The sequence below is a fragment of the Mobula hypostoma genome, chromosome 1 (genome assembly GCF_963921235.1).
Source record: "Mobula hypostoma chromosome 1, sMobHyp1.1, whole genome shotgun sequence".
Lineage (NCBI taxonomy): Eukaryota > Metazoa > Chordata > Chondrichthyes > Myliobatiformes > Myliobatidae > Mobula > Mobula hypostoma.
The window spans coordinates 73948069-73975838 of NC_086097.1; the positions used below are offsets into that span (position 1 = coordinate 73948069).

General features: G+C 39.4%; 1 protein-coding gene across 3 annotated transcripts in view; it reads right to left on the reverse strand.

The window, feature by feature from the left end:
- dph6 (diphthamine biosynthesis 6) overlaps positions 1 to 27770 on the reverse strand; it is a 300181-nt gene that overhangs the window by 74276 nt on the left and 198135 nt on the right. Inside the window, exon 14 of one of the 3 annotated variants that reach the window (XM_063050738.1) lies at positions 23220 to 23378. The exons of the other annotated variants lie outside the window; for them this stretch is intronic. Coding sequence (XP_062906808.1) covers positions 23259 to 23378 — 120 coding nt within the window. The 3' untranslated portion in view covers positions 23220 to 23258. The remainder of the gene's footprint in view (positions 1 to 23219; positions 23379 to 27770) is intronic. 3 annotated transcript variants of the gene reach the window in all.

The following is a 27770-nucleotide window of genomic DNA, read 5'->3' on the forward strand; positions in this document are numbered from 1 at the left end:
ACCCTTCCTCATTGCTCAAAACCCAGTCCAGAATAGCCTGCTCTCTAGTCGGTTCCTCGACATGTTGGTTCAAAAAACCATCCCGCATACATTCCAAGAAATCCTCTTCCTCAGCACCTTTACCAATTTGGTTCACCCAGTCTACATGTAGATTGAAGTCACCCATTATAACTGCTGTAGAGGCACAAATGACAATGGCACCAACACTAATCATGGGGGACTTTAATCTACATTTAGACTGAGCAAATCAAATTAGCTACAATGGTGTGAAGGATGAATTCAAGGAGTGCGTAAAAAAAATTTTTTCCAGATCATTGTGTTGAAGAACCATTGATAAGTAATGAGAAAGGATTAATTAATCAGCTGTGTTTAAGGGACTGTAGAGAAGAGTTGTCATACATAATTGAATGTTATATAGAGATTGAACGTAAATAAGTTCAGTCTGAAGCCACAGTCTAAATCTAAATAAGGCAACTATAATTGCATGAGGCACAAGCTGGCTATGGCATATTGAGGCAAAAGAGACTGCAGGCGCTGTAATATGGAGCGAAGAAACAAACTGCCTGAGGAACCCAGCAGTCAGGCAACAGCTGTGGAAGCAAATGAATGATCATCAATTTGGACCAAGACCTCATATCAGGACTAATGCAGGAACTGAGTCCGGATTGTTCAGCATCTCTCTGGCTTCACAGATGCCTCTGCTGAGTTTCCCCAGCAGTTTGTTTTATTGTATATTGAGGAATGATGTTAAAAAGAATGATAGTAAACAAGCAATTGCTAACATTGTAAAAAAAAACATATAGCTTACCACACAGACATTGGCTATCCTAATTAAGTTACAGCATCACAAAAGCAAAAATGGTTCTTGAACAAGGCAACCAAGCAAAGTTACAGATAGCATTATATTAGAGGAAGCAACTTCTAATGATGGTAAATGAAGAAAAAATCCTAGAATTGGGAAAACTTCAGAATTCAACAAAGAACCAAATCCTTGAAGAGTAAAATTAAAGCACAAATCAAAGTAAATTTGAGAGAGAAGCAAAAGAGATTTTAACTGCTTCTTGATAAATTTATAAACATAAGTAAAAGTTATTTTGGGTCTCTTCCGGACTGAGACAGGATAAATTACTTTGAGGAACAGCAAAGTAAGAGAGAAATTAAACAAATATTTTACATCTCCCAAAAAAATCTCTCAAAAATAACGGAGGAAAACAGACCTAGAATGAATGAAAAGCTTCAAGAAATTAGCTCAAGGAAGTTAAAAATAATATTAGGGAAATTATTAGTACTGAAATTTGATAAATCCCCTGGAACTGATGGGCTCTTTCTCAAGGTTTTGGAAGCAAAAGCTTTGACAGTGAGGAATCACCGGCTATCATCTTCTAAAATTCCAAATATTTTCCATCAGTTGCAACAAATTTTATAGTAGCATACCTGACCTCTCTACTTCAAAAAGATAGGAAAGAGAAAAATAGGGAAATACCCATTTATTAGCTTGACATCTATTAAAGAGTTAATGTAGAAACCTTGTATTTCCTGTCAGTTTGATTGTATTTTGTATTGCATGTTTATTATGGCCAGTTAGTCTTATGGGTTTGGGCGTGCCAGAATTGAAAAGTTTAATTACATATTCATGCTTTGCCTTAGTTCAGTTTAGGTTGGGTACAGTTAGGCAGTGTTGGCGTGTGGCCAAGTGGTTAAGGCGTCGGTCTACTGATCTGAAGGTCGCTAGTTCAAGCCTCAGCTGAGGCAGCATGTAGTATCCTTGAGCAAGGTACTTAACCACACATTGCTCTGCGAGAACACTGGTGCCAAGCTGTATGGGTCCTAGTGCCCTTCCCTTGGAGAATATCGGTGGCGTGGAGAGGGAGACTTGCAGCATGGGCAACTGCCGGTCTTCCATACGACCTTGCCCAGGCCTGCGCCCTGGAAACCTTCCAAGGCCCAAATCCATGGTCTCACGAGACTAACGGATGCCTATAAAGAAGGTAGTGTGCCATGGGTGATATCTTTTTGTTGACTGCTTAAATACACTTGAATTTGAACTCCTGAGTACGTTTAAATACACTAAGATTGTTTATTTTGTTATATCGATAGCTTTAGTTTCATTAGTTTTTACTGTTTCAAGATTGTTCATTTTGGTGGTCTTTTACTAAAAGATCAAACGAGTTCTTCGACTTTACAAATTTGTTACTGTGGATAGCATGTCATACAGTGTCAACACCTCATGCTTAGTCTCTGAGTGCTTTTTCAAGTAGTCGCTACAGATAATGTTAGAATGTATTACCAAGAAATCAAAGAAGAATATTTAGAAAATAATAAAAGAATTAGGTTGAATTTATGCAAATGGAAATGATTTTTGATAATTACTTTTGACCTTTTTAGAATGTGAACAGCTGAGCAGGTAAGTGGGAATAAGGCATATGTTGAATTTCATTAGGCCTGAGAGGTGGTGCACACAAACTTGTAGCATATGAAATAAAGGTTAATATACTATCCTCAACTGATGGGCAGAAAATAAAGAGCAGGAATAAATGGGTTAATTATACATGGCTGTGAATTGTGGATTACTGCCGGGTGAGATGTTAGCATCTCTTTGAATCATGGTAGTGTAGAGTCACGATTGATGTATCTCAAGAGTGGAGTTGAGAACAAACAGTTACAGTTCCATGCAAAAGGCTCGGCCATTCCAGTGTTACAGCAGGAAAATGCTAGAATTTTAATGAGCCGGGGGGTAAGGGTAAAGGATTGAATAACCTACTCTTGCTTCTAATTGTATATTCTTATGACCAAAATAGAGACGGTTGCATATTTCCCACAGAGAGAAAATGACACTGAACACTGCTTCAATCTATTTACCTATACTGATATTTGGAATTGTTCCACAAAACTCTTATTACTTCAATCCTTCCAAAACACTTTTGACTAAGCATCTGGACTTTAAACCTCTGGAGTCTCTGCCACCATATTGAAAAGCAGGCTCCTTGCTCATTATCTCCTTTAATCTCCCTGGATGATAGTTTTTAATTTTTAAATCACAGTACATGAAACCCTTTCTTTCATGTTCTCTTGTGCAAATAGGCCTAGTCTCAGAATGGTGATATTTGCATGGTAAATGTAATAATCAGGAAACAGGTTAAAGCTTATTAGCAGCAGGGAGCATATGCCGACAAAGTATGTGAGATCCCTTCATATTTCCTGCGCAGCAGGGGTTTCTAATCACATCGTGAAGTCACTCTTAGGGATGTTGTTTAAGCAACAGCAAGCCTACTTCCTCTGCTTTGATGCTCCACCACAGAAGTAAGTAAACCACTTACTTTCATAAACTTCAGAATGATTTACATGTGCTAAAGGAATATTTGAATTCTTTCTGTAAAGGAACAGAATGACAATCACCCTTAAGTGATACTTCAGTTTGTCAAGGAAATCCAACATTTAAGCAGTCAGTATTTTACAATGTAAATCACAAATCTAATAAATGCACTAGTCCTGAATTCATTCAATTTTTTTTTTCTTTGGCACTTTTCTACTTCAAATACTCGTTCCAAAATTGAAGGGATTTTTTTTCACAGTGAAGTATAGCTCCTTACGAGAGAACGAAATACACATTGTCTACTGATACATGCATAATGCTGATCACTAATACAATTAAATATATCTTTAATCCCATAAACTGTATTCAACATTTTCATATTTTCACACAAAATAAAGGACATCTAATGATTCATCATGTAAGGATAGTGCTAAATATATCTTAATTACAGTCCTCAAGAATATGAACAGGACTTTGTATATATCAACATTAATCTATTACCTGCTAAGGACAAATATTTATGTAAACCGTATATTTTACTTTAACAATTCAGTTTTGAAGAACTAGCTAGAAGTGAAAGGAACAAAAGTATTCTTTATTTCCAAATTCTTTGTAGAAATTAACGGTTAAATTCTATAGACTTAGTTTTATTTAACCCTTTGAAAAATTACGTAAAGTGTGGATCAACAGCAAATGAGATAATGTCTAATGCCAAGTCTGAGAATATTTTGAAACATCTTTCATTTTTGAAGATTCAGTCAATCTTAGCATTAAAACATGGAGCAAGGGGTTTTGCATTTAAAAAAAAATTAAAAGGATCGGTTTTCAAATAATTCAGATCAATATGTCTCCCTGTGTTGGATCAATGATCCAATAAAGTACATTCTATCACGTGGAATGCAGACAAATTAATCCTATCAATTCTAGTGTTGAAGTAAGAAGCACTGTATTAGTGAAACGATGCAAACTGATCATTCATAAGAAGAATATTCAAATGATAAATATTCTCACTATGCTAATACAACTGTATTAACCACATGGAACGCTTTCTTGTCTACCAGTTGTTTTAGAAATATAGAACACTGTAAATCTAAGCATTATATGCAGCAATTCTGTAACAAACTGAGAAGACAATCAGTTTTAAAAATAAATATATTTCTTTCAACAAAAACACAAATTACACACATGCACCCATTGTCAGAAAAACAACTTCTGCACCCTCAATTCCTTGTGTAGTAAACACTATTACCTTTCATCACATACATTTCCCACCTACCTAATTACTGATTTGATTAAAAACTGTAAATTCTTTAACATCTTCCAGTCATAATGTAGGCTCCATCATTAACTCTTGTTTCTCTCTCCACAGTCCCTACATGGCCAATTTGCAGCTATTTGTTCTGAAATGAACTGATGCATGATTTGTACCAATACAGTTATCCTGTAATGAGGTATTTTATTTTTATGGAGATGCTTTGTAATTATGAGAATACCTTAAAATGTATTAATACTTTTTGAAAATATTAGGTTTAATACAACACATATTTATTATGCAAGTTACAATATCAATGGCAAACAAATTTCAGTGGAATTAACGGCTGTAATATACATAGTAAGCAAATTACTTATTAAACTTATTACACATGAATAAAGTAAAAAAAACAGCCACCAGGGCTTATTTCTGAAGATCAGAGCTTAAAAGTTGGTAATACAGAGATAGAAAAGATTTTACAGATGTAGAAAATCTTGAGCTACACACACAAAATGCTTGAATTCAGCAGGCCAAGCAGCATCTATGGAGGGAAATAAAAGGTCAACATTTTGAGCCACAGCCCGCCATCAGGATTAGAAAGGAAGGAGGCAGTAGCAGGAATAAATTGCTGGGGAAGGGCAAAGAGAACAAGCTCGTATTGCATCTTGGCTAGACTGTTTTACATTCTGGCTATTATTTTATAAAATGATTCAGATACATCAAGGTTCAGATTCACCTGAATCTGCTCTAAGCATAATTTTGCTGAGGGACACAGATGTTGTCAAACTTGTCAGTGAGCACTATCACCACACGACAGCAGCATCCATTCATACTGTAACTGTCAGGATTACACTGAGCAATTTGCCTCTCCAATCCCCTGCCAGTCACATCTGACATAGGATCAGAGTGTCCTTCCGGTAGAGTTCCCATGCCTGTAGATTAGGAAGGAAAAGGTAACTTCTTCCCATTTTTACTTAGCTATTTCTTCAACGTGTACCTGATGACTCCAGCATTACTTTGTTCATGTCTATTGCCCTCATTCATCTTTTTTTATATATGTCTTTTCAAAGACGGTCATCAGTGAATAACAAACCTTCACCAACCTTTTTCAGTTGACATCTTCACCACTTCTGACACTGTTCCCCTGATTTCCACCTAATCGCTGACATTCCCACATATTCTCTCCACCCTTCTCCCTTCTCTGTAACTGAAAATATGTCTGATTTTGGACTTCTCCTGTCTAGAATTTCCTGCTTATAAATTCAGCTGATAAAAACATTTGGCTTTCACCTCCTCAATCTAGATTGGAAATCTGCTGAATGTAAAGACCATTTATAAATGTTTTTTTTATTGATACAGTTATCATTTTAGCCAAGATTTCAATCGCATGCTGAAAAATCAGTAGTAATTACTTTGGGCAATCTTCATAAGATGGCAAACCCCAGCCTGCCACATCACATTGCAGTGATGATGGGTCCTGGAGAGGAAGTTATCCTGATTTTCATAGTCAGGTACCTAAATCAAATATTTAGCTGACGCATTGTGCCTCAAATTTTAGCTGCGTTTTTATTCGTTCCTATAGATCCAAATTTTCTGGAAAGGTTCGATGGCAGTGAGAAGAGCCAGATTCACAAGGAAGTGGCTTTACATCACTGCTTCTGTGTAGTGGAGAGTGTGGCCCTATTCTCTGGTTTCTTTAGTTTATCTACAATCCTGTGATTGGCTGTCCATGTCTCCCACCATTGGACCATGTGATCCAACTACACCCACCTGATTGTTGCCAGCTGATCCTCAGTCTTCTCATTCAATCTTTTCAAATCTTCTGTCTCTGCAAATCCCACCCTCCCAAGCCTCACCAAGAATTTCTTGGAGAGATCCAATAACCTATCTCCCCAAAGTCTTTCTGTTCTCCACCATTCCTAACAACTCTCCAAGTCTTTCCAATCTCTCTCTCATCTTCTTAATCCCCTGCCTTACGCATAATACTATGAAATACATTGGGATCCCAGGGTTGTCTACAATCAATCCTTACACTGCCTCCCCTGATCTGTACTTGAAAAAGTGATAGTGCTTGTGTCCATTCTGCAAGTTGTACAACAAACAGGTACATCAAATCAAGAATAAATGACCGTCCAGCATTGAACAAAAGCTTAAGAAAACAGAGCAAGAACAGACCAATCAGCCCCTCATACCTGACTGCCACTGAATTTGATCATGGTTGATCTGCTCCAGGCCTCTACTGTGCCAGTTCCCTACAGTATTCAAAACTGATAAAAATAAAGTGAGAATCACAGCGGATTTTCTTTAACATTATTATTGTATGCACTCGTGATTTCTAACTCTTATTCACCTTATTCAAGACTCATTAAATATTTCGAATGCACAACAAGGTATGTAAAAGGTTGCTATTTGACCTTCCACTAAATATTTTCATTATGAGTACTTCAAAAAAAAACAAAACTTTGTTTTAATCTCAACCCCAGGGAAATTAAATTTACAGCCTAGCAGATAAAAGCCAAGTTGCCTTTGTTTGCACTTCACATGGATTACAAAAAGCCAAGTGAAAATGAAAATGAAAATGACCAGAAAAGCTACAGCAGAAAGGACACAAATATTTAAAATACAGACAAAAAATTAAATTATTGTGCTCATGCTCACCACACACAGCAGTGGCTAATTGGCAGTTTTTAGTAAATGAATTCATATAATTGTTCAAAGAGCTGCATATCCAGCCAGAAACATATTTCATAAAACCTCTCTATAAGTACACTCTGGGCTGAGGACAAATTTAATGTTAGTTAGGTTTATGCCCTTGGTGCATTTTTCTTCTTGGTAGTTCTCAGTTTCTGTGCTCTTTTTTTTGTAGTTTTCTTTGAAATTTTATAGGCTGGTTGCAACTGGAGGATACATTCACCTACAGTGAGCATCGGAAGCAGGATTAAATTAGATCAGATGTCCCATGGAACAGCTTCAGTGGTACCCAGTCAAGATGGCGCCTGTGTACAACGCTCCTTCGATCGCCATCTTCTGGATAAACCATGTAACCATTAAATTGCAAACAACAGGAATTCTGCAGATGCTGGAAATTCAAGCAACATACATCAAAGTTGCTGGTGAACGCAGCAGGCCTGACGAAGGGTCTCGGCCTGAAACGTCGACTGTACCTCTTCCTATAGATGCTGCTTGGCCTGCTGCGTTCACCAGCAACTTTGATGTATGTAACCATTAAATTGACTTTTTTTACATCTGTTTTTCATCCCGAATGTGTTTCTGGAACTGCCAGAGCCTGCAATTTCCAGTTTGGAGACTGAATGAACAATCCAGTGCGCTGCTGACTCCAAGATAATTCCAGGAAGCAGCGAGCGCGAACCTTGAGGTGAAGAAGTTAGAAGACAGGACGCAAGCTGATGTTCGACTCAATTTCACTGATTAAAACTACCATAATTTGCCAATTAAAGGAAGATTGAAACATTGAGGCGAATGCAGAGGGTGAGCACCAATGGCCATCTGATCACTGCTGAGAGCATCTGCTGCCAAACAGCAAGTGTATGTGGCTTATTGCTGTGCCCGAAGTTCCTCTCCTTTGATAACGCTGGTGAATGTTACCGAGGTTTCTGTGAATCGTTTTTGGACTATGGACTTTTTTCATACTTATGGTTTTTATATTCTGTGTTTTCGCTGTCCTTTCTCATTGTTTTTTGTACGGGGAGGGGGTTTGGGGGTCGACGTTTTTGTTGCGTTTCGTTCGGAAAGAGGGAAGTTGGCGGGGGTGGTTGATGGTCCTCTTGGTGGGTTTGCTGTTTCTCTCTGAACTGACTTCCATGGTGCTTCTTTGTTTCATGGCTATCTGGAGAAGAAGAACCTCAGAGTACGATGCTGCATACATACTTTGATAATAAATTAACCTTTGATCTTTTGATCACAATATCAGTGACAGCTCTGTAATGGCACATGAAGGCTAACCACCTTCATCTATGCTTTTCGGATACCTTACTGAAAGATAGGTAACCAACAATAGTGGCGAACTTGGCAAGATTCTTTGGGCAGATGTTGGAGAAGCATCAATCACGATACTGGAGATGAACAAGTAATAAGCATGATTTCTTGTAATGCTTATATGATACATGGTAGCGAAGTGACATCAAATGAAATAAAACTTCATACATTTTACATACTATGCCTTTATTACAGCTTTTGAGAGCTAAGTATTTTAGTATTTAATAATTAGTTGCAGTATTAACAGAATAAACCCCCACATTTTGGGGTGGGGGGGGGTTTAAGATGATAGCATGTATGATCGCAGCAGCCTCTCCTACTCCGACTGTGCAGTTCGGGCCTAAGATAACGTGCTGTGGCCTACTGCAGCTACTCAGGGATGCGCGAGGACGCAGAAGCACGGTAAGCCCGCTGGTATTTGAGCGAGACTTAAAGCCGAATTCTGACAATTCTACTTGCTAACATTCGATTGCTAGAAAATAAACTCGATTACTTGCGTCTGTGTCTGAACCAGCGCGAGATAAGGGACTGTTGCACACTCCCACTGACAGAAACATGGCTCCAGGACACAACTCCAGTTTCGAACATCCAGCTAAAGGCCTTATTTCCTTTCGGGTGGACAGAAATGCTGAGACCTCTGGTAAGATCTGCAGAGAAATTTGTGTGTCTATGTCAGTAAGAACTGGTGTGTGAGTGCCTTGGTAGTAATGGTCCACTGCTCACCACGGTTAGGGTTTTTAAAGGTGAAGTGCAGGTCCTTCTACCTACCAAGGGAGTTCACTGTCATTGTGATTGTTGCTGTTTACACATCCTCCCTGCAAGTACTTGGGAAGTACTGCAGGGGCTCTCTGCAGCGCCATTTGTGACCTCCAAGCTATTCACCCCTGTGGTATCTTTATTGCTGCTGGTGACTTCCACCATGCCAGATTAAAATCAGTCCTCCAAAGTTTTGCGAGCACATCTACTTCAAAACCAGAGAAGAGAATATATTAGACCTGGTCTATACCAATGTTAGTGGAGCCCACAAGGCTATCTGCCCTCCACCTTACCATTTTGCTAACCCCTGAATACAGGCCAGTGGTTAAATGAGTCAAACCAGCTTACAGGGGGATCAGGACCTGGCCAGAAGGTGCTACCTCAGCACTGCAGAATGGTTTTGAAAACACAGACTGCAACATATTCAGGGAGGTGGCTACTTATGGTCATCAAGTCAACATTGATGAATATGTGGGATCAGTGACTGGATACATAGGAAAGTGCATTGAGGACATTACCATAATTAAACACTACACTGCCAAGGCAAATCAGAAACCATGGCTAACTGCAGAGGTTCTTGCACTGCTGAGGGATCAGGATGCCGCCTTCAGATCTGAGGACAAGATGATTCTATGTTCAGTAAGAGCACCGCTCTCCCAAGCCATCAGGAAGGCAAAGTGAAAGTACCCATAGAAAATTTACAGACACCTCTATGACACCAGGGACACTTGGCACATGTGGCAAGGTTTACAAACCATAACATATTACGAGTCTACCCTGGGCGTAACAACAGCGATGCTTCCCTTCCTGAGCTGCTGGATGCCTTCTATGCATGACTTGACACAATGAATGATGTGACATCGAGGAAAACTGCTTCTCCCCCAAGGAACAGGCTCGCTGTCTGGCCATAGCCAAGAGGGGGGATCCAAACGGGATAAATCCAGGCAAGCTGCAGGGCCAGACAACATACCTGGTTAGGGACTGAGGGATTGTCCGGCCCAGCTAACAGAGGTCTTAATGGACATCTTGCAATAGTCCGCTGTCCCTGCAGACCTCAAGGCAGCAACCATCATTCTGGTGCCCAAGAGAGTGACAGTAACAGACCCAAATAATTACTGCCCAGTGGCACAGAGCTCAACATCATGAAGTGCTTTGAGCAGTTGATAATGGATCATATAAAATCCTACCTCTACTGATCATAGCCTTGGCCCTCCACTCTGTCTTTTCCCACCTAGAAATGATAGCTCATACACCAGAATGCTGTTCATCAACTTCAGCTCAGCGTTTAACAGGATCATCCCTCAGATGCTGGTGGGTAACATGTCCTTGTTAGGACTCAACACCCCTATCTGTAACTGGACTTGGATTTCTTGAGAGAAAGACCCCAGTCAGTCTGAATTAGTAGCAATACCTCAAGCTCCATCAGGCTAAACACTGGAGATCCCCGGAGCTGTGTGCTCAGTCTGCCGCTATTTATGCAGCTGACTCCTGACTGAAATGCCAGATCTACCTCAAACAGCATCATCAAGTTTGCTGATGATACATGGTTGACCTTATTGGCAACGATGAGGAGTTAGCATACAGAGAGGAGGTAGAGAGAATTGTCAAACAGGATGAGAATAACAAACTGAGATGACTGTGGACTTCAGGAAGGCGCAGGTTGACCACTCTTCATTGCACATCAATGGCTCTGCTGTGGAGAGAGTGAAAACACAAAGTTCCCTGGTGTGTACATAATGGACGATCTAACCTGGACCCACAACTTCTTCAGTAACAAGGAAGGCACAGCAGTGTTTACACTTTTTGAGGAGACCGAGGCGACTGAGGCATACAATGCTCCCTGACCCCATTCTAACAACTTTCTACAGGATGACCATCAAGAACATCCTGTCTGGTTGCATCATTGTGTGGTGTGGAAGCTGCAAGACCCTACTGAGTATAGTAAAACCTGCCAAAATGATCACTACGGTCTCCCTCACCCACTATTTGTGACACTTACTGAGAGTGTTGTACGCAAAGTGCCTAAAGCATTGTTGAGGATCGATACTACATGTCCCACAAACTCTATGACTCACTATCGCCAGGAAAGAGGTATAGGAGCATCAGAACAAGCACTGCCAGACTGGGTAACAGCTTCTTCCTCTGGACTGTGAGACTAATGAATACCCTCATCGCTAGAATAGAGAGCTGTTTACTGTCTCCCTGGCTGCGCACTTCACATGAACTTGAACATGATGAAGTGTTACAACATCTATTCATTGCAACTAAAACCAGTATTTTCATCAACATCACTTAATAACAAATGGATTTTTAAATGTAAAGGTAAAAGTATCAACAATATTTTGAAATGAAAGGTTGCATTTAAAAGGCACACAGTCACTTTCTGGGTTCCTTTTGCATTGCCTAAATAAATAACATGGAAGGAACCTAACCCATGAAGAAGAGGAATCTAAACAGAAAGCTAAGTAATTCTGCATCATCAGTGACTAGCTGATCACGGAACCAGTTAAATGTTTCTATTTCAATTGGCTGAATAATTTTGTTTGTATTGCATTCAGTATGAATTCAGAAGAACAGATGACAGCTTATTTTTTGCTGCACCTTCGCTTGAGCAATTACTCTAACAATGGGCTGAATAGATTGAAGGGCTCAGCCACTCGAAATGGAGTAATTCACATTTTTAACAAGGATGGGCTGCAATGTGTAATTGACTGACAGATTGAGGGTACTGAATCTATCACTGGACATCATAGCTGGACTCTGTATGGAATGCAAAGAGGGTGGAAAGATTGCCTCTAAGATTCCTTGCCAAGTCAGACCTGTTTTGGGATCTGGGACAGCTTCTTTAGAGTGGTCACCAAAGGATTTTTCTCTACCATGTCTTCTTCCTTTTTAAAATACATTTCTAAGTCTGTATGTGTTTTTGTTAACTTCATCAAAACAATTTAATCCCTTTCTGAAACAATTACTTTAATTTTAACAGGTTTTAAATGTCGCTGAATGTCAGAACTGTAGATATGCCTGCCGATTGACAGGACACAGGTCTCCAGCCACGTCAGAAAGTGGAGGGACGGAGACACAGATGGTTGTCAGGGCAGTAAAAACAGGCAAAAGCAAAGTAATAGATTCAATGGGATGAATACTTTGAAGTGTATGTATCTTAATGCTCGGAATATTATAGGTAAAGGTGATGAACGCAGAGCACAGATCAGCACATGGAACTACAACGTTGTGGCCATTACAGGGACTTGGTTGAGAGAAGAACTGGAACGAGTGCTTAATATCCCAAGGTTTCCATGTTTTAGAAAAGATAGATAAAGAGATGGGAGAGAGGTACTACTAATCAGGTACAATATCACAGTGGCACTCAGAGGGGACATAATGGAAGGATTGTCCACTGACTCGATATGGGTAGAACTCAAAAATAGGAAGGGTGAAATCACTCTGATCACATTGTACTACAGACTGCCCCCACACTCCCCAATATACACTAGGGCATTAAGTAACAGATATGCAGGCAGATTAAGAAAATGTGTAAAAACAATAGAGTTGCTATCATAGGGGACTTCAAGATGGCACTGATAAGGGGCAACTTGTTGCTCGCAACTCCAACAGGACCATGATATATTCCCGTTCAGCTGAAATGCACAGTCACAGCCATGGGTATTTATGTAAGCAACTTTGTTTTAACACATTTTAAAAAATCTATCGATACTCAAAATTGACAGATCCTGGACTGCAGACTCGGGTTGCAACTGCAGTTTTCCTTTAAGAAAAAGTAAGTGAGAAAAGTGTGCTGCAGGTAAGATTGAAACGCAGAGGCATTAGACCCAAAATCCCAAGTATTCATCTGGTGAATGTAGAATCTCTGGAAAATAACATTTAAGACCTCAGAGCAAGATTGCTGTACTGTAGGGACACTAGGGCCTGCTAGGTATTTTGCTTCATGGAAACCTGGCTATCCTCCACCATTTTGAACGCAGTGCTGCAGCTGGATGGCTTCACCCTTCAATGTTAAGGCAGGACATCTCAGATCATAAGACCTTAAGACCTAGGAGCAGAATTAGGCTATTCAGCCCATCGAGTCTGCTCTGCCATTCCATCATGGCTGATTTATGATCCCCCTCAACACCATTCTTCTGCCTTCTCCGCATAGCCTTCGATGCCCTGAATAATCAAGAACCTATCAAACTCTGCCCTACATACACCCAAAGACTTGGCCACCTCAGCCTTCTGTGGCAAACAATTCCACAAATTCACCACCGCAATAGAAATTCCTCCTCATCTCTGCTCTATTGGGACATGCTTCTATTCTGAGGCTATGTCCTCTGGTCCTAGACTCCCACACTAAAGGAACCATCTTCTCCACATCCACCCTGTCAGGACCTTTCAATCTTCTATTGGTTTCAATGAGATGCCCCCGCATTCTTCTCAGCTCCAGCAAGTATGGGCCCAGAGCCATCAAGCACTCCATATATGTTAACCTTTCATTCTTCGGATTATTCTCATGAAGCTTCTCTGGATTCGCAGCAATGCCAGTACATTCTTCCTTAGATAAGGGGCCCAAAACTGCTCACAATATGCCAATTGTGGTCTGACCAATGCCTTATAAGTCCTCAGGATTACGTCGTTACTTTTGTATTCTAGTCCTCTCGAAATGAATGCTAACATTGCATTTGTCTTTCACTGCCTCAACCTGCAAGTTAACTTTTAGGGAATCCTGCACCAGGGAATATGTACTTCCCTACATTATATTCCATCTGCCACTTCTTTGCCTATTTCCCCCAATCAGTTTAAGTCTTTCTGCAGACACCCTGCTTCTTCAACACTACCTGCCCTTCCACCTATCTTCATATCATCCACACACTTAGCTACAAAGCTATCAATTCAGTCATCCAAATCATTGAACATACTGTACAATGTGAAAAGGTGCTGTCCCAATACAGACCCCTGCCAAAATCCAGTAGTCACCAGCAGCTAATCAGAAAAGTCTTCCTTTATTCCCATTCTTTGCATCCTGCCAGTCAGCCAATCGTCTATCCATTCTAGTACACCTTCCCATAATACCATGGGCTATTAATATTATTTATTTTGTTAAGCAGCCTCACGTGTGGCACTTTGTCAAAGGCCTTCTGAAAATCCATATGAACAACATCCACTGAACCTCCCTTGTCTCTATTAGAAGTTAAAAGATGAAATATGAAGGTAAACTAGCTCATAACACAAAAGAGAGGTTGAAAAGTATTTTTCAGATATACAAGGAGTAAAAGAGAGGCGAGAGAAAGTATCAAACTGCTAGAAAATTACGCTGGAGAAGTAGTAATGCAGGACAAAGAAATGGCAGAGGAACCCAAGAAGTATTTTGTGTTAATCTTCGAGCTAGAAGTGTGAGTGTGTAAGGGGGTAGAAGAATGAGAGGGGAGCTTATAGAAACATACAAAATTTTGAAAGCGATAGATAAGATAGAGGCAGGAAAGTTGTTTTCATTGGTAGGCGAGACTAGAACTAGGGGACATTGCCTCAAGATTTAGGGGAGATGATTTAGGACGGAGATGAGGATAAACTGTTTTTCCCAGAGAGTGGTGAATCTGTGGAATTCTCTGCCCAGGGAAGCAGTTGAAGTTTCTTCACTAAATATATTTAAGATACAGTTAGATAGGTTTTTACATAGCAGGGGAATTAAGGGTTATGGGGAAAAGGCAGAGATAGATGGAGCTGAGTTTATGGACAGATCAACCATGATCTTATTGAATGGTGGGGCAGGCTCAATGGGCCGGATGGCTTACTCCTGCTCCTATTTCTTATGTTCTTATGTCATTGCTATTACTAAGGACGAGGTCCTTAGGGAGCTGAAAAGCCTGAAGGTAGATAAGTCAGCTGGACCAGATGGAATTCACCTGAGGGTTCTGAAAGAGGTGGCTAAGGAGATTGTGGAGGCATTAATAATGATTTCTGAAGAATCACTAGATGCTAGAATGGTTCTTGAAAACTAGAAAAGGGGGAGGTGCGCCAGGGGAGGTGATAGGAAAGTGAAGAGAAGAGAAAGAGGTGAGGGCAGAGTGGGAAATTGAAAAAGAAGAATTTCACAACATATACTCTAATTCATAGATAATAATTCTGTTTCTGCAGAGTTAGTTCACATCGGTCCCGGACTGACTTGGTATAAATTTCTGTCATTCCTGCACCATGCCCAGTAAATGGAGGGAGGAAGAAGAAAGGAAATTATTGGCCAGTTAGCCTGACTTCAGTAGTTGGGAGGATGCTGGAATCTATTATTAAGGATGAGGTACATGATAAAATAGGCCAAAGTTACCATGGTTTCTCAAAGGGAAATTTTGCTTGACAAATCAATTGGAATTCTTTTGAGGAGATTAAAAAACAGGATATACAAGAACACTTTTTGTGCCATCTCACACCCACACTTCGGATGAACCCAGTGATTAGTGGTCTGCTGAAGGCTGTATCTGTGGCATTCAAGACGGGTGATCCAGAACAACATAAGATGTACAGGTACAGCCACAGAAGGCTACCTTAAGAGTGAAAAAACAATTGCAATTGACACTAGAGACAAAATCAGATGCACATCAACTCTGGCAGTGCTTGTAGGCCATTACTTCCTACAAAGCAAAACTTATCATCATGAATGGCAGGAAATACTTCACTCCCAAACGAGCTCAGTGCCTTTTAGGCATGCTTTGAAAGGGAGAATATGTTATTTCTTTAGATGCCGAGAAAGCTTTTGATAGAGTAGAATGGCCTTATTTATTTAAGGTGCTTGAAATGTTTAATTTTAGCTTGAAATTTATATCCTGGATTAAACTGTTATATTACTCCCCTGTAGCCTCGGTTCGTACTAACTCCTTAAACTCACCTTTTTTTCCTCTCTTTCGTGGTACTCGACAAGGCTGTCCTCTTAGTCCCCTATTATTTGATATTGCATTAGAACCTCTTGCAATTGCTATTCGAGAATCTTTAAATATTACTGGGATAACTCGGGGATTAAAGTCCCATAAATTATCACTCTATGCTGATGATTTACTTTTATATATTTCTAATCCTGAGAGATCCATTCCTGCTGTTTTAGAGTTATTAGCACAATTTGGTCTTTTCTCAGGTTATAAATTAAATCTTAGTAAGAGTGAACTTTTTCCGATTAATAAACATCTTCCCTTATATTATAAATTTCCATTTAAATTGATTAATAATTACTTTTCATATCTTGGGATTAAAATTACTTGTAAACATAAAGATTTATTTAAGACTAACTTTTTACCATTAATAGACCATATTACTCAACTTTCATCTAAATGGTTTCCCTTATATTTAACTTTGATTGGTCGTATTAATGCAGTTAAGATGTTTTTTTTGCCAAAATTTTTATATGTGTTTCAGGCATTACCAATTTTCGTTCCTAAATCTTTTTTTGATAAAGTTGACTCTAAAATTTCTTCATTTATTTGGCAGAACAAGAATCCGAGACTGGGTAAAATACATTTACAGAAAGCTAAGAGAGATGGAGGTTTAGCATTACCTAACTTTAGATTTTATTATTGGGCTATTAATATTCGACATATGAAATTTTGGTTACTTGACCGGGACATACTATTTATTCCTAAATGGGTAGCATTGGAATTACAATCTGTTCAGGGTTATACACTTGGTTCTATTTTAGGTTCCTCTCTTCCTTTTGATTCGAAACGTCTTAAGCAGGTCTCTAACCCGATAGTTAAATATGCTTTGCGCATTTGGTTTCAATTCAGAAAATTTTTTGATCTTAATCAATTCGGGTTAGCGATTCCTATTTTAGGTAACATATTTTTTCCTCCCTCTTTTACGGATCGCGCTTTTCAAACTTGGAAGACTAAGGGTATTTTACGGTTTTTGGATTTATTTTTAGATGGTTCCCTTATGTCTTTTGAACAATTATCTAATAAATATAACTTATCAAGAATACATTTTTTTAGATATTTACAAGTTAGAAATTTCCTAAGTACTATACTTACTTCCTTTCCAATGCTTCCTCCTATATATATTTTAGATTCGATAATTAACCTTAATCCATGTCAGAAAGGTGCATCGGCTATGATTTATAATATTATTATGAAACTTAGGAAAGCTCCATTTGATAAGATTAGGGTAGATTGGGAACAGGAATTGGGGCTTACCATTTCTGTGGATGATTGGGGGCAGATTTTACAATTAGTTAATACTTCCTCTATTTGTGCTAAACATTCCCTAATTCAATTTAAAGTGGTTCATAGAGCACATATGTCCAAAGATAAGTTAGCGCGTTTTTACTCGCATATTAATCCTTTCTGTGATAGATGTTCGGGGCAGATAGCCTCTTTAACTCATATGTTTTGGTCTTGCCCTACTTTGGAAACTTTTTGGAGAGATATTTTCAATATTATTTCTAAGGTATTAAATATAGATATCTCTCCTCACCCTATTACTGCTATCTTTGGACTACCTAAAATTTCTAGTAATCTTTCCCCTTCAGCCCGTAGAATGATTGCATTTCTTACTTTAATGGCGAAAAGATGTATTTTACAACATTGGAAAGAGCTTAATGCTCCAACTACCTTTTTTTGGTTTTCTCAGACGATTTTATGTTTGAATCTGGAGAAAATTAGAAGTAACCTTTATGATTCTTCATTTAAATTTGAACAGATTTGGGGACCTTTTATTCGATATTTTCATTTAATGTAATATTTACCCTTCTTGTTTTCTCTTCACTGTTTTAATGGAGGTCGGGATTGAGGACGTGATTTTAAGTTTAACTCTGTTTGGTTTCAAGTTAGCCCATTGCTTTGCTTTGCTTTTAGTTAGTTGCACGGTGGGTTTTTTTTTTTTTTGGGGTTTTTTTTTCTTTTTTTCCATTGATATATATAAAATCTAGTATACTATTATGTTATCTTGGTTTCTTATGCTTAAATTACATTGTTTGTAGTATTTTCTTTTTGGTATTGTTATCTTTTGGAATTTTATTATACTTTAACATTGTATTAATGTTTATATGGCTTACCTTTTTTGTATACTTACTCAATAAAAAGATTTAAAAAGAAAGAAAGAAAGGGAGAATAGAACTACATCTATCTAAATTCCTGCACATCTGGTGACGTGTGATTTCTGTCTCGGACACCTACGTCAGAACTTCTTTCAAGAGGGTGAACCCTCGCAAGCCATCAGACTCTGATATTATACCTGGTAGGGCTCTGAAAACCTGTGCCAACCAACTGGCAGGAGTGGAGTTCAAGGAAATCTTCAATTTCTCATTGCTGGAATCAGAGTTTCCCAACTGCTTCAAAAGGGCAACAATCATACCAGTGCCTAAGAAGAGCCTCAATGACTGTTGGCCAGTCACACTTACATTTACTGTGATAAAGTGCTTTGAGGGATTGGCCATAGCTGGAATCAACACCTGTCTAAGCAAGGACCTGGACCCTCTGCAGCCTGCCGACTGCCACAATAGGTCTACAGCAGTTGCAATCTCTCTGGCTCTCCACTCGACCTTGGATCACATAGGCAATAGTAATATTTAAGTCAGGTTGCAGTTTATTGATGACAGCTCAACGTTCAAAGCAATCATACCATCAGTCCTAATCAAAATGGTCCAAAACCTGGGCTTCTATACCTCCCTTTGCAACTGGATCCTTGACTTCTTCACTGGGAGACCACAGTCTGTACAGATCGGAAATAACATCTCCTCACTGACAATCAATACTGCTGCATTCTAGTTTTTATATAGAATTTCAGAATTGAGGTTGAAAGTAAAATTTCAGGAACAGCTTCTTTCCCTTTGACATCAGATTTCTGAATGGATAATGAACCCATGGACACTTCCTCAGTATTATTTTTCCCTTTTTGTATTACCTATTTAATTTATTTTTTATGTATACTTATTATAAATTATAGTTTTGATTACTATGTATTGCAATATACTGCTGCCACAAAACAACAAATTTCATGGCATATTCTGGTGATATTAAACCTGATTCTGATTTTGAATTCCCTGATATAAATGGGGGCCTTCTGAGTATAAGAGATTCAGATGGGGCAGAATTTGTTAGGTGCATTGCGGAGGGCTTCTTTAATCAATATGTAGGATAGTCCAATGAGAGGTGTGTGGTAATGAGCCTGGCCAGGTGACTTTCAGAGGGTGAGCAGTTAGAGAACAGTGACTACAACTCATTAAGTTTTAACATAGCTATAGATAAGAATAAGTATGCATCTTGCAGGAGAGTATTAAACTGGAGCAGGCAAAGTATGAGAGTATTAGGCAGGAACTAATTGGGAACATCTGGTTTTGGATAAGTCCACATCTGACATGTGGAGGGTGTTTAAAGACCAACTGCACAGAGTAGAGGACAGGTATGCTCAGTCAGAAGGAAGGACAAGGATAACAAGGTAAGAGAACTTTGGATGTTGACAGAGGTAATGAATTTAGTCAAAAAGGAATATAATGCACAGCTAATGAAGCTAGAAACAAACAGAGCTCTTGAGGATTGTAAATAAGTAAAAAAAAAGAACTCAAGAAGAGAACTAGGAAAGCCAAGAGGGGCCATGAAAAGTCCTTGGCAAGTGAAATTAAAGAGAATCCCAAGGCAGTCTATACATATGTACATCAAGTGAAAGAGGACAACTAAGGAGAGGGTAGGGGCACTCGAACAAAAGGGGAGAACATTAGCTTGGATGCAGATGTGGTCCTTAATGAGTACTTTACATCAGTATTTACCAAGGAGAAGGATGTGGAGGTCAGGGAGATCAGTCTGATGTACTGATATGCTAGGGCATTTTGGGGTAAAGGCGGAAATAGTGTTGGTTCTTTTAAAGAGCATTAAAGTGGATGTCCCCAGGGCCTGATTGGGTATGCTCCTCGTTATTGAGAGGCAAGAGAAGAGGTTGCTGGGGCCTTGACCAATATATTTGTGTCCTCTCTAGCCATAGGTGAGGTCCTGGAAGACTGGTAATTACCTAATTTTGTTCCATCATTCAAGAAGGGAACCGAGGATAATCCTGGAAACTATAGACCTATGAGTCTCAAATCAGTGGTAGGGAAGTAGCTGGAGAGAATTCCTGGGGATAGGATTTATGAGCAAGTCGAAAACCATGGCCTAATTAGGGAGAGCCAGAGTGGTTTTGTGCGGGGCAAGATGTATATTATTAACTTGAATGAGTTTTGTGATGAGGTGACTAGGGTGATTGATGAAGGTAGGAGATAAGCCTGAAGGCACACACTGAGCGATTCAGGAACAGCTTCTTCCCCTCTCTCATCCAATTCCTAAATGCACATTGAAGCTTTGGACACTACCTCACTTTTTTTGATATGCAGTATTTCTGTTTTTGCACATTAAAAAAAATATTCAATATACATTATTTATTTATTATGTATGTTTTATTTTATTTATTATTATTATTATTTTTTATTTCTCTCCTAGATTATGTGTTGCATTAAACTGCTGCTGCTAAGTTAACAAATTTCACGTCACATGCCGGTGATACTAAAACTGATTCTGATTCTGATTAGAGCTGTAGACGTAGACAAGGTGTTTGACAAGGTTCCTTATGGGAGCTCATCCAGAAGATTAGGATGCATGGGATCCTTGGTGAATTAACCATTTGGATTTAGACCTGGCTTGCCCATAGTAGGCAGAGGGTCTTAAATGTATTTGATGATGTAGCCTCAACTGCTTCCCTGGGCAGATAATTCCACAGTAATTGATTCACTACTCACTGTGAAGAGTAATATTCAAAGTTCAAAGTAAACTTATTATCAAAGTACATACATGTCCTCATATACAATCTGACAGAGGGTAATGTCTCAGTGGATGAGACCTCTGGCATGATCTCTTTGAATGCAGCTATGGCATTCTTTCTGATTAGCAATGTGACACCTCATTCTCTTTTACCACCTTCTCTATCGTGTCTAAAACATAAACATCCTGGAACGCTGAGCTGCCAGTTCTGTCGCTCTGATAATCATGCCTGTAATAGTCACAACATCATAGTTCCAAACATTGATGCAGGCTGGAATACTCCTGTTGTGTATGTGGCCTGGCTACACAACAATGCAATTAATAAAAACGCTGGAGACGGGAGCTAAGGTTCATGGTTCTTTACTGGCAGAAACCGAACTTGGCACATATGTACAGATCAATACGCACCTAATAGCAAATGCTCAATATGCGCCTAATAACGCATTCAACGACATGTTACTAAAACATAAAGTAGTCCCTTGTATACTGTAGGTTATACGGTATACTCCTCACCTTTTATTTTAGTAGTGGATCAACTGGAGCACTATGCTAAACAAATATGTTTACCCTCAACATACAAACACCTACTATTTGTTTACTTAGTAACTTAATATCAAATAAGAACAAAGTAACATAATAATATCAAATTATAACAAGCCTTTTTTTTAACTTCTGGTCTAAGACCCACTTATAACTCAAGTCTCTGGGGGGGGGGTCTTCTCTGCCTCTCCGGGTAACGTCTGTCAATAAACCTATTTGTTTTAATACAGATTTCCATATAAAAGTCATGAAAAGTTGACCTCTGAGGATAGGGAGTTAAGAAGATGTGTACCTCCAACTTTAAGAGTTCTAGGCAGCAGATCGCCTCCGTATAATGAAGCCTCCTCTGTGCAGCTGTCCTTGACATATACGCATCTTTGTGCTATCACTTGTCTTCCTTACCCATATCTCATTTGTTCCAGCTGAGCTAATTATACAGCTAATCTTCATATTCTCCTTAGATTCCAAATAGATAGCTTGACCTTTATGATACCATCTCTTATTGTAATATAATTTTCCATCTTCTATTCGTGCTTCATATCCTTGTGCTGGTGATTCAGCAGGAGTGCTGGGAAGATGCTCAAGAGAAGACGGAGATGCTGGTCTTTTCGGAGATTTAAGCTTATTGAGAGTTCGCAAAACTTCAATTATCTGTTCATCTGTTAACAAGTAATTTAACTGTGCAGGTTTTCGTCTTTTGTCTGTAATTGGAACAGGGTCATTAGGTCTCCTCCTTAGTTTTCTAGTTATTATTGGCATTACCTCCATAGACTCTCCTGTGAGTTCCATTGTTAGCCTCTCATTCTCAATCATCTTTTTCTTTTCTTCTAACTCAATCCTTTTATCTTCAAATTCCTTCACTGCTGCTTTCATCTCTTTAATATAATTCCTTTCCATTTGTTCTGTCTCCAGTTGCAGAAAAACCTCTACATTTCATATTCTTTCCCTGTATTGTTGATCTAGTTTCTTCATCCTTTTCTGATACTCCTGCAAAGTGCCTTCCTGTAACTGTTGTAGCTGTCTTTTGAGAGATGTCAATTTCTCCTGGTACATCTGCTCTTTTACTTAGAAGTAGTTTTCATCATCCTGCTTATTGGCAATATCTGTCTCCCTTGCATCCTTTGTATCTTCATCCAAGTCACGGCCATGGATACAGGTTTCCCCTGCCATCCGAAGGTACAGCGTTCCTATGAAACAGTTCGTAAGCCGAAATGTCGTAAAGCGAAGAAGCAATTACCATTTATTTATATGGGAAAATCTTGTGAGCGTTCGCAGACCCAAAAATAACCTACCAAATCTTGCCAAATAACACATCAAACTTAAAATAACAGTAACATACAGTAAAAGCAGGAATAATATGATAAATACACAGCCTATATAAAGTAGAAATACTTTTCCACAATCATTACTGAACTGTTCTCCGGAGCGAAAATCTCACGCGTGCCGTCGACAGAAAATCTCACGCAAGCGCTGTTGGCAAAAACATACGCTAGCGCTCTCCAGTAATCTTTAAACTATGAAGCTGCCAAATCATACTAAATAACACGTTAAAATACACAGCTGATATAAAATAGAAATAATGTATGTACAGTGTAGTATCACTTACGGGAATCGGGACAGCGCCGAGCACACTGATGATGGTGTGTTAGACTGAGTCGTCGGTGTTTGGGTGGTGCAGTGGCCCCCCCACCCTCCAGGCCGCTGAGCGATACATTGCCGTGAAGAACACAGGGGTCCAGCAGTAGCCGGGAGGTACACAGCATATCTTTAAGAAAAAAGCCGAAACAAACATGCTAATTAATTAGGTGCCGCCCATAATTGTCGGCCCAGATCAGTGCCGATTTCCATTTGCATTCTCCGCAAATTGGTATCTGTCCGTGGCCTGGGGGTTGGGGTGGTGGGACACTGGGGTGTCATCTCGTCGCCTGCTTCCATTAGAGCAGGCAGCTCATCTTGACTGCCTGCCTCGATGTCGAAGGTCGAGGTTCGTCGTCTGCTGTGGCTGATGTGGAAGGCTTGCTTGACTGCTGAGCCTCGCGTATTTTTCTATCACACAGTTCTTTAATAAGGACTCAAACCATCCTGCAAATCTCCCCTAAACCAACGTACCCTTTCAAAATTAAAGTCGTACTTTATCATTACTCATTCGGTTTCGATTGTTATCCTTTTTTCTTTCAATTGCATCAGCTCTTCATCTGTCAGTTCTTGGGGATGGGATGCCAAAACCTCTTCAACATCATCTTCGTCAGCTTCCACAAGCCAAACTCATGTTGTCCTTACTTCGTTCACCAGATCAAAACGCTTAATTATGTTTAGTTTTATCGTAAGTGTGACACCCTTACAAGCTCTTTCAGGCTTTTCCGATACCATAGAATTCATCCTGCAAACGGCTGCTCACAGGCCCGTGTTTAAGCAATGCTGGCGAGAATCCGGGGGAGAGCGGCTGCTCGGAGCGTGCTGCCTTTTATCACGCGCTGATTTTTTTTGTGCACTGATTTTTTATCGCGCGCTGAATTTTTTTTCGTCACAGTGAAAACACCTTCTGAAAGCGAAAATAGGGTACTAATGTAGGTCTTTTGTAACAGTGAGGTTTCGTAAAGCGAATGTTCGAAAAGCGGGGGACACCTGTATTGCGTTCATCCTCATCGCTGACGGTGTCTAGCTCCTCCTCGATGTTGTAATAGTCGGCAATGGGTGAGAGAAGAGCTGTGTGCATCTTGCCCGCCGAGCAACACTCCTTTGTTGACACATCTAGTGCCTTGACTGTGTGCCAATCCAACTGGATTTTCCTGAGCCATTCACATCCCATTTTTCAGTACATTGAGGTTAAGCTGCTGTGTTTTGTCTCTGTAGGTCACTGTCTCTTTAATTTTGCCTTTGGGACGCACTTTCTGTCCTGTGTAAGTCTTTAGTAGAAGTTTAGTTCGTTTCAGAGGTATGTGTAAAAATAGTCATTTGTAGTCATGTACAGAGATCACTGTTAAAGCTGAGCCTGTGTCCAACTCCATTTTCAGTCTCACGCCTGCCACTTGTGGAGTGATCCTTATTACTCTTCGATCATCTGTCTCTTTCACGCTGTGAAGTTGCAGACAAGACAATTCACTTTCATCTGAGTCGTTTTCATCAGAACTACTTTCTTCCATTTTGTGCACATTGTTGTGTTTTTCTTTCTGGGGTTTCTTGTTTCTCTGTATTTTGTCCTTTTTCTGCTGTTTACTAGCTTTGCATACTCTGCCAATGTGGCCCTGTTTGCCAGTTTCTGCATTCTTTGTCTTTAAACCAACAGTCCTCAGGGTCATGTGACATGTCCCCACAACGGTAACATTTCTTTCCTTCATTTCTATTCAGTGACATTTTATTTGTAGCATATTCCAGAGATTTTTGTTGTATCTCTGAAGCACCCCGTGCTGCTATTTCCCATGATATTGCAATGATCAGCACTTTCTCAAATGTAAGGTCTCTTTCACACAGAAGCTTCTTCTGTGTGGTTTCACAGTGCATGCCACACACTAACCTGTCCCTCAATGCGTCCGACAGACCAGCTCTAAATTGACAATGTTCTGATAATTTGCGCAATTCAGCACAAATTTCAGAAATGCTTTCATTTTTGCTCTGATTCCGATTGTGAAATTTAAATCTTTCAGCAATGACCAGTGGTTTGGTGTTTAAATGCTGTTGGAGAGTGTCTACTATTTGCTTGAACTTATTGTTTTCAGGAGTTAACAAACTCTGTAGCACGCTGTATGTTTTTGCTCCCATAACACTGTGTAAGACACTGGCTTTCTTTTCATCATTAACATCATTAGCATCACAATATAACTCCACTCTTTCAATGTAAATTGCCCAGTCTTCAATGCCACTATCAAATGCTGTAATGGTTCTAATCATCGCCATCTTTGTTATGTTAATTTAGCCCCGTTTTCCCCTTGTTTTCTTTTTGACTCACATGTCCTTTTTGCTAGCGCCACAAGCACACTCCGTCTAGATGCATGTGTCGTTCCTTTTTATCTCCCTTCTGGGCAGGCAGACCCTCAGCCCCTGGGGGTCAGCACTGGCTGTGGTCTCTCCTGGATGTGCTGCGGTTGTGTCTCTTGGTCTCCTGATGTTCCCAACTCCGGCTGTGCTCCTGCTTCCTTTCGGACTCGTGGCCTTGCTCTGACTCCTTCTCCCGCTCCTCGGCTTGTTCCTTGCGCTCTTCCTCCGAGTGTCGTTATCAACTAAAACCCAGCGTTCCGATAAGCTGTAGGTTCATTAATCTCGTCGCCAATTTATTGTGTATGTAGCCTGGCTCCACACCAATGCAATTAATAAAAGTGCTGGAGACGGGAGCTAAGGTTCATGGTTCTTTACTTTCAGAAACCAGAATCGGCACACACGTACAGATCAATACACACCTAATAGCGCATGCTCAATATGCACTTAATAGCGCATTCAATGACGTGTTACTAAAACATAAATTAGTCCCTTATTATACTGTAGGCTAAACGGTACAACTCCTTACATTAAAATAAACACACTTCATAATAAGGGGACGAAAACTGTACATTGTATTCCAGCTGTGGTCCTACCAACATCCTGTGCAAATGAAACAAAATATCAATAATACACCGTGTGCAGGAAAATATTAGGTCCATTTTAACAAAAGATCGTAACAGGGTACCTGGAACATGGCCATATGATCAGATAAAGTCAACACAGTTTTATGTCAGGAAATGCAGTAAAGCATTAGATTCTGATAACTCAATAGATATTTTAAGGATTCTACTTTGTGGTAAATAAGCAGGGTAGCAGTGAAAATAGCTACCTATCTATATAGATTTTCAAAAGGTATGTGGCAAAATTTTAAATAAATGTTGACGAAGGTTCTGAGGTTGAGTTCATATTTTTGCATGGGTAGAGAAATGATTGAAAGACTAAAACAAAACATTACAAGGATTATTTTCAGGTTGGTAGACTAACAAAATGTCATTGGGTTTAGTCTGGGACCTCAGGTACACACAACTGAAATTCATATCACATTCAGGTTTTCTGCTGATCCAAAGTCAGGTGGTAAAGTGAGCTGCATGTAGGATGCAAACAATTTGTAAATATGTCAAGCAAGTAGATGAGAGATGTGAGTATAATGTGAGAAAATATGAAGCTGGGCATTTGATAGAAAGAATAAATTATTAGTGTATTTTTAAATGGCAAGAAATGCTAAATGTTGGTGTAAATGGAGAAATTGCAGCAACCACTCATAACACTGACTCTGAGAAGGCATCTAAGGCAGGTTTACATTTGTGATCCTACTGGAAGCAGCACATCAATGTTTCCATTTCTACATTCTATTGCTGAAGGACAATGCTTGGATTTTTAGTACAGTGAGCTGCAGGACTGATTTGAAAATATAAACATAGTGGCTCTAATTTTATATCAATCATAGAAACTACTCAACCGTGAAGCAAACCTTGAAGTGCATTTATGACCAGTTACAGAAAATAATTGGCATACAATAAACCCAAGAGAAATTCCATACATGAGGCTGAAACTAATTGGGGAAGTACACAGATTCTTAATTGCCCTTTCAATTAATACAGAAAATTAGCCTGCATAGAAAGGCAACAATTAAAGATTTTTGATAGCTTGGGTTTATAGTTGTAATGTAAATCATACTTCATAAATTTGAAACTAAGTCACATTTACATCTTTCTATACCATTCTCATGCCAGTCTGAACATCAGAAACATGTCTCTTTGATTTTATGGTATGTTCAGATGATAGGGTGGTGTAAACATTCGGTAAGATTAATTCTATTCAGCTCGTTTTTTACTAAGTACCACTCCAGAATGCAGAAAACTCTGCAAACTGAAGGTTCATCCTAGATATATAAGGTTTCCATTCTTGACAACCATCCATAAGCTTCATTTCTTTGACTTTCTGTAGCTACCAAAATCATTTTGCTCCAAATACACTTGCTACAATTCTTCCGTTCCATTTAATAATCATCCAAGTGCTACCATAATTAATCTATGAATACCATGAAACATTTTCTTATTATTGTAATTATTATCAGCCTGAAAACTGCTTTAAACATCTATGGGAGAATTTGTGTGAAGTCAGGACATTTGTAACTAAGGAAGTCCCTGTGGGCAGCTCAGAACCTCCTCTTTGAAGAGAA